At 41.2% G+C, this 8,177-nt stretch overlaps 1 protein-coding gene across 2 annotated transcripts; it reads right to left on the minus strand.

Moving 5' to 3' along the window:
• Positions 1 to 1,255: 1,255 nt before the first annotated feature.
• glod5 (glyoxalase domain containing 5) lies at positions 1,256 to 3,748 on the minus strand. Of its 2 annotated transcripts, none has more exons than XM_079480638.1 (4): positions 3,586 to 3,748; positions 2,217 to 2,375; positions 1,951 to 2,106; positions 1,256 to 1,774 (listed from the first exon to the last, which is right to left on the minus strand). In XM_079480638.1, the coding sequence occupies exons 1-4, from the start codon at positions 3,637 to 3,639 to the stop codon at positions 1,640 to 1,642; spliced, it is 504 nt and encodes a 167-aa protein (XP_079336764.1). In that variant the 5' UTR covers positions 3,640 to 3,748; the 3' UTR covers positions 1,256 to 1,639. The 2 variants fall into 2 exon arrangements, with proteins under 2 accessions (XP_079336764.1, XP_079336765.1); XM_079480639.1 differs by having other exon boundaries at positions 1,256 to 1,799; positions 3,586 to 3,733.
• Positions 3,749 to 8,177: the final 4,429 nt, after the last annotated feature.

Here is an 8,177-nt window from a genome sequence, read left to right on the forward strand (position 1 = left end):
CTCCAATGGAGTTTTGGGTTCCTCGCCACCGTTTTCATACTGTTTTGCACTGTTTGTCGGGCCGGGGGCTGCTAGAATTTGATAGTCTTATTTAATGAACACTGCATATAGGAATTTATAGTCTGTCTGATATTTGACCTGTGTTTTGACTTCCATAACCTTTTATGTTTTACTTATAGTCAATGTTTTCTTGTACAGCTGCTTTGTAACAATGAAAATTGTAAAAAGAGCTATATAAATAAAGCTGACTTGACTTGATCTACTCAAACAAATGTGTTGATGTGATTGGTTACATGTTTATGGCGAAGAAAACCGGGGTGATTTCAAACCGCATTTTCCAAACTTATAACTTCAGTTTAATGGATAAAATACTCCTATAAAATGGTTTTAAATTATTAATAGTCTTGTGTCATCGTGTTTTCACTCTACTTCATCAATAACGTCAAAGTCTGGTTCCCATCCTCATAAAATGCAGTGAAACGCATAAAGGTACCCGGATGTGTTCTCAATATCAAGCTGGCATCGAATGCAGCTTTCCGTGTGTATGGAAACGGCTTGAAGTCCCAAAAGCCACAGCAGTTCGTTCTTCTGAGGTTGCCTCGCAAGACCGGTCCCCACGAGAACACAAGTCTGTTCTTTGTGTTCTTGGATTTGAAGGGGGTGTTGAGGGTTACTTGATAATCACAAACAGGTGCGAGCCATTTTCTAAAATAGGAGCCATTTCTTTATTTTCTACCTCAACTTTCCTCCCATAGGCTTTTAATGTTGAAGCACAGTAACGTTTGTTTATGTCGCTGCTTTGAAATCACAGCTGTCACAGCTTGTACACAACCTTCAAAAATATATATTTTAATTTACATCAGAGAACAGTTTGACTGTAAGCTTTACTGTTGACACATTATTCATGAAGTTATGCTCTACAAGCCTGCACAAGGGTATTACATTGAATAATTCAAGCTTGATATGTATATTTTCTCTCTGAGACAGAATGTGTCACTAGAATAACAGAATAACACACATTCTCTGAATCCAGAGTACATTTTCCCTTCCCAGAAAAGGATGATGAGAGTAAGTTTGTATTACTGACACAACGCAAAACCTTGTTACGCTGAAGTTATTTATGATTATGTTTATGAAAGGTCAATTAATGATAGTTTACTCTTATGCTGCATTTTAGTAACTTTAGAAAATGCAGCTTTGACATTCTGCTAAAGTTCATCTGCATGCCACAGAAAGAGTCATTTGAGCCGCCATTCCTTTGAAAACACTATTTATTTAAACAGAAATGTTTCATTACTATCCAAACCACAGCAGAATATTAGATGGGTACATTTACATTTAGTCATTTAGCAGATGCTTTTATCCAAAGCGACTTAGAACCCATCTCTTCTGTGAATACTACTAAGTCGTTTTTTGAAGGTAAAGAGTATTTAACTCATTTAAAAGACATACAGCACAGTATGTAGAAATCACAAAACAAGCATTTTTTACATTTAGTGTCTATAAATGTTTACAAAAATAAATTTGTAGATAATGCTTGTCTTTGGTTAAACACACTTTACTAAGCGCCTGAACTTGAACCCATTATTAAAGCACTGCCGGGGATGAATTATTACAGTTTATATCACATAATTAAATGCTACTTCTTTATCTGTTGTTTGTAGTTTGAGACCTCGATCAAGTTGTCGTCAGGATCACGAAAATAAACAGAGCTGATGAGACCCACAGCTCCGGTTCTGTCAACTGGACCCTCTTCAATTTTCACTCCACACGCCTGGAATATCAGAACGGTTCTGGGTCTGAGATCACATGATTTTCTTGGTCTTTTTAAATCACTTATAAAATGCACATTTGAATGACATATTTGGATTTGATCAAATTGAATCTCTAATGCATGTTGTAAGCGTGGAAGCAGCTGGATGCGTGTAAATAGATTTATAAAAGAAAAACCTTGAGATGGGCAGCGACAGTTGTCAGCGGGGTTTTGGTGACTAGGCACAGGTCGGCAGATCCTGCGGTCGGGATTTTGGCTTTAGGCTCAAACTCCTTCCCGACCTGATGCAGGTTAAACTTTTGCTCTCCAAAACTCAAAGCTTTGCGGTCTCCCTGAAACACACAACCAATCAATGTACATGGCACTTTAAATGTGTTGTTGTTGATAATAAAAACTCAAGATACAACACACTGCTGCCATCATGTGGTATTAAGTGTTCTACCTTAAAAGTGACGACCTCCATTCCCAAAACTGTGGAGTAAAAATGAGTGGTTTTGTTCAGATCTTGAACTGTGAGCACCAGGTGGTCCAGATGACTGATGTTAACCGGACAGGAACTTCTGAAGCGGACTGACCCGACTCCATTAACAACTGATAGTAACTATGTCACATTGTAGAAAAAAAATTACGTTTCAGTTTCATTTCACATTTCCTTCTAACGTGCTTCAGAATTCTTGTTCATACAAATATATCGAGTATGTGCAGTTGCGGTTTCCAGCCACACAAATCATATGGCGACGGTCAACCCGTCAAATGATATTGTGACGACACACACCAGAGCCCATTGATTCGTCACTCGTGTACCCAATGCCTCCATTCGAGCCAATAGGCTAGTTCGACTTGATGCAGCGCCGCAAGATGCGACGGGAGGATGACGTCAAAGTACCGCGAGAGTGATTTTTATGCGAACTTTTTATCGTTTTTCCAATCGCTCTCGCGGTACTTTGATGTCACCCGCCTGTCGGATCAAACCCAATAGGCTTGTTTGAGATGAGCAAAATCTGCGCAGAACCGATCACCGGTGATCACCGCGAGATGCATGCCGGTTAGAAAAGTGTCCGAGTTACGTCCGCCTTGCTCTGATGTCATGCTGACGTGTGCCAAAAAACTCTCGCGACGGCGAGGCGGCTGTGTCGGATTGAGCAGTCGAGCGCAGTTGCTCTCCTCCGACTGCGCTGTTCAAAAGCATGATGGGAAACGACTGACTGACGACACAGCTTCATGCTCATTGGCTGAGAATGTCATCTGATGCATTTTCTCTTTATTCTAAGAATTACATTACCCATCTATTTATTTATATTTACATGCAAACTAAACAAAAACAAAACACGCCTGAAGTTAAGAATTAGGACATGCGTTTATTTTATATTTCTCATTATTAGAATTCTTCCTTGTTGTAATTTTCTCTTTATTCTATTTTATGTTTGTGTGAATTCATAAATTAATTTATTTATTTTATTTCGAGCAATATATAATGACACATAACAAAGGTAATACAGCATTTTGATTAGTCTGTACAACTAGTTAAATTCATCATACTTTAACATCACAATTCCAACTGTTGCTCGAAAAGGAGTGGATAGAAGTCAAAACAAGAGCAGACGTCACGGCGTATTCATAAGCAAACCCTTCAGCATAGTAGGATTCGTACAGTTACCAGGAAGCATCGCTCACCCTTACAGTAACGTTTTCAACAGATATGATATTTCAGTCAGCGGTAAGATAAAGCCTGATGCTACGCAACATTTATACACGTCTGAAATGACTCTGTGTGCTGGAGTAAACTGACAGAGACTGAGGTTATTCATTACCTGTCCACAGCCAGAGTAAGAGCGGAGCACAGAAGCACATACACGCAGCGCCATGATATGCCACACTTTACAGAAACACTTCTAACAAGAAGCACACTAACTGGAAACTGACATTACACTACACACACAGAGCAATCTTCTTCTTCTTATGGGGTTTAATGGCGGTGGGCAGACCAACTTCATTGCGCATTTCCGCCACCTACTGGATTGGAGTGTGAATCGATATATATAAATGAGATAATAAAAGATTATTACTGTTTTAGTACAAGGATATCTTATATTCTATGAATCATCCTTGTTTCTTTAGGAAAATAATTAGTCAAATGATTTATTCCCAACTCTCTTAACACGTGAGTTAGTTGATATCTTTCTCTTTCATATGCATCACATTCAATAAATACGTGATCTATTGATTCTGCATGACCACAATCATCACAGTTTCATGCTTCCCCATTCTATGCAGACCCTGATTTACAAAACAATAACCAGCAACAATAATAAAAATTGCTGTACAATTCCCTCCAATGTCTTTTGGATGTTACACTCCTCTCTATGGCCTCTTTTAGAATGAATAAAATCATTGATAAATGATCTCCTTGCTTTTTTAAGTGCTTTATTTCTTTTACTTATTGCCTCACTACACACTTCATTCCACCATAGAGTGGCTTTCTTCCTATTTCTTCAGCAGTACTCACTTCACATAACTTGTAATTAAAACCTTCGACATCTTCCATCTAATTCTTAAATTCAGACATTCTGTTATGACACAATTCCTTGAAATGTTCCCACTTTGCTGATTCAAACTTCCATCTTGGCATTCTTTCCACCACCGTGTGGTCTGGCTTTTGTTGAAACTAGTAACTTTGTATTAGCACCTATTGTAGAGACCGGGTATAGTTGTAACACGGGGAGAGTTGTAACACTACCAATTCCACGAATCAGGGATACGATAGGAGTCATGTGACCCTCCCAGTTTAATAAGCTTCCTTTATGATCCCACATGGAGATTTTCCAGTCTGTGCTGCTATCTCTCCTGAAGCTACAGCAGAAAATCTAATTCTGAGGTAAGAAAGTAAAAAAAACAACAAGATAATATTTTGTTTAGTCCCCCCTCTGCTGTTGTAGATAATGTTGTATGAGTTATATCAGGTCAAACTGTAGTGTCTCTAGTAAAGAATGGTGTATCAACCTCCTGCCAATTTCAAAGCACCATGCTAATAAAGCTAGCTAAACAATGGGTGACAGTGGCGGGGTAGGTTGTAACACGTGTTTTGAAAGTGTTACAACCATCCCCTTACATACAACTAAGAATTTTTTTCTGTTTTTAATAATTCTACAGAATGCCTAGAACTTGGGTGAGAAAAACAGATTGTGGAGTCGATGCCAGTCTTTTAAAAAGAGCAGCAGAGGAGGTTAGGACAGGAAAGTCTGTTAGGGCAGTGGCAAAATCCCACGGATTCTGCCATGTAACCTTGAACAGATATTGGCAGAAATATAGAGAACTGAAAGACCAGGGATCGAGGGACCTTCCTCGTGTAGGATAGTACAGTCCTCACCAGGGAGCAGGAGGAGACTTTGTCACAGTACATAAGCAAGGCAGCTGATATATACTATGGGCTAACTCCACGTGAGGTGAGCATGATGGAAAGGCATCTTGAGAACAGGGTAGAAAAGGCAAGATTCAAGACCTCTTAATGTGTATTGGCCCTCTCATGCAAACTCAAATTAATCTTTGTGAATGATGAATAGAATATTTAAAAACAGGTAAAAGTTAAATAAATACCAACACATACATTTAGACAATTACTAAAAAATGTGTGTCCCTTCTCAGACATCATGTTATGATTACTTTTAGGTCAGAAAGTTTGCCTATCAACTCGCGGTGGAATTCAGCATACAGCATCCACAAACCTGGGATGAGAAGAAAATGGCGGGGCCTGATTGGTTTAGCTCATTTATGAAGCGGAACCCCAGACTATCAGTGAGGAGTCCACAGGCAACTAGCCTTTCAAGAGCCACCAGTTTTAATCGTGCTAATGTGGAACTCTTCTTCAGTCGACTGGGGGAGGTGATTGATAAAAATGGGTTTGATGGCAGTGACATATGGAATGTCGACGGGGTATGAAGCAGGTTGGTGCCATGACGTCTGGGGAGAGGGGCACACTTGTTTCAGTTGCATATGCTGTGCAAGCTCTGGGGAATACAATTCCTCCATTCTTTGTGTTCCCTCGTAAGAATTTTAAAGATCACTTTGTTCAGAGTGGGCCATTGGGGAGTGCAGGAAGTGTTAATTCATCAGGCTGGATGCAGGAAGAGGATTTCCTGTCATTCCTCGTTCACTTTGTGAAGCATACAAAGGTAAGTCCAGAAAGAAAGGTGTTGCTCCTGCTTGATAACCACTCTTCCCACATCTCTGTGAGAGCTATGGAATTGTACTACTTACGTTCCCACCACATTGCAGCCATAAACTCCAACCACTTGATCGTAGTGTGTTTGGTCCGTTTAAAAGGATGGTGAGCGATGACTGGATGAGGGAAATCCAGGTAAATCTATGAGTATTTACGACATTCCAGGCATTGTGAGGATCGCCCTGCCTACAGCCGCAACACAGAAAAACATACAGGCGGGCTTCCAGTGTACAGGCATATGGCCATACAATTGTAACATTTTTCAAGACTGTGACTTTGCACCTTCTCCAGTCACAGATCGTCCTGATCCATCTGGGGCTCTTCAACAGAACTCCTTTCCATCTCACCTGCCACCCGGCTCCTCTCCAGCTCATCTGTTGCCCGGCTCCTCTTCAGCTCAACTTCCGCCCGACTCCTCTCCAGCTGACCTGCTGCCCGACTCCTCTCCAGCTCACCTGCCGCCCGACTCCTCTCCAGCTCACCTGCCGCCCGACTCCTCTCCAGCTCACCTGCCGCCCGACTCCTCTCCAGCTCACCTGCCGCCCGACTCCTCTCAAGCTCACCTGCCGCCCTGCTCCTCTCCTCCTTACTTGCCGCCCATCTCCTCTCAAGCTCACCTGCCGCCCTGCTCCTCTCCTCCTTACTTGCCGCCCATCTCCTCTCCAGCTCACCTGCCGCCCGGCTCCTCCTTACTTGCCGCCCATCTCCTCTCCAGCTCACCTGCCGCCCATCTCCTCTCCTCCTTACTTGCCACCCGGCTCCTCTCCAACCACTCATGCTGTCCACCTGAACTCTGATGAGATGCCGAGCACCTCAGGGTCCATCGTAGGTCAGTTGTTCAGTCCATCACTCATTAGGCCATTTCCAAAAGCAGGCCCAAGGAAAGAGACAGGTAGGGGTAGGAAGAAGAGGCGCTCGGAAATCCTTACTGATACACCAGTGAAGCTGACATTGGAAGAGGAGGAGCGTCGAAAAGGGAAATACATCAGAAAAAAAATCTAGGGGAGTGAGAAAAGAAAAAACAATAAGGTAAGAAAAACCTGCCGCGAAAAGGGTGAAGGCTGACTACTCCTCTTCAGAAGAGGAAGATTTCTGTGTCGTCTGCATGGAAGCATTCAGAAATTTAAAATCCAAAGAAGTGTGGGTCAAGTGTGTTTTTATGTAGCTTTTGGGCCCACCAGGCATGCACTCCAGGCCTAACCAATTTCATTTGTCACCATTGTGACTCTGATTAACAATGCTTTTAAATAGTTTGTTCTTGTCACCATTGTGGCTTAAGTATGCATTTCATTCGTTTGTTTTTGTCACTATTGTGACTGAAAAAGAATGCATTTCATTTGATCATTTTGTGGAGTGGGGGTAAATATGTTTGGTAATTTGCTTTCTCTCTCTCTCTCTCTCTCTCTCTCTCACACACACACACACACACACACACACATGTACAGACAGACATGCACACACAAATGTACACATGTACATGCACAAAAACACACAATATGCTCATGCACTCCCCATATTTTATTGTTGCAGCCATTCATTTAAAATAAAACTGTTGTTTTGGCATATCACTTGGAGTACCCTTAGTTTTTGTGCATTTTGTCTACCTGTTACAATTTACCCCAGTATGTGTTACAACCTACCCCAGTAGTGGGGTAGGTTGTAACAAAGGACAACCTTGTATTTGTCATCATCTCACAAAGTCTGTGATGTAGTTGAATAAATTTAAAGTGTTGTCATTTGTAGTAGACAATTGATGGTACTTTGCCTAAAAGTTTCAGATGTGTAGCCTAAACAAAAAGGTAGTTTTAGGTGCTGAAGAAAAAAGTGTTACAACCATACCCGGTCTCCCCTACTATTGCTCTTTTATGACATATCGCTTATTGCTCCATGAACTTTGGATAAAAGCATCTGCTAAATGACTAAATGTAAATGTACTATATCTATACGACGTATTGTACTCCTTGTAGGAATCACAGAGCAATCAATCAGACAGAACGGGCAAATAACCCTTCAGCCATCTGATTCTGAACTCTAATGGTGCTGTCTGATGATGATTGATAATTGCAGGATTTTATTGAGGACTGATTTATCTCAACCGCTTGTGATCATGTTATGAACATCATATGAAAATATAACCTCTATATATAGTCTACTCGGTACTGGTTTGTGTTATATAGGCTGAAA

The sequence above is a fragment of the Barbatula barbatula genome (assembly GCF_947034865.1).
Source record: "Barbatula barbatula genome assembly, chromosome: 18".
NCBI lineage: Eukaryota > Metazoa > Chordata > Actinopteri > Cypriniformes > Nemacheilidae > Barbatula > Barbatula barbatula.

Excerpts from the sequence above, each read along its gene's own strand:
- glod5 (XM_079480638.1), bottom strand. The coding sequence starts at position 3,639 with ATGGCGCTGCGTGTATGTGCTTCTGTGCTCCGCTCTTACTCTGGCTGT. Across the intron at positions 2,376-3,585 it reads CTTACTCTGGCTGTGGACAG|TTACTATCAGTTGTTAATGG; the intron begins GTAATGAATAAC and ends AATGTGACATAG. Across the intron at positions 1,775-1,950 it reads CTGTCGCTGCCCATCTCAAG|GCGTGTGGAGTGAAAATTGA; the intron begins GTTTTTCTTTTA and ends CTGATATTCCAG.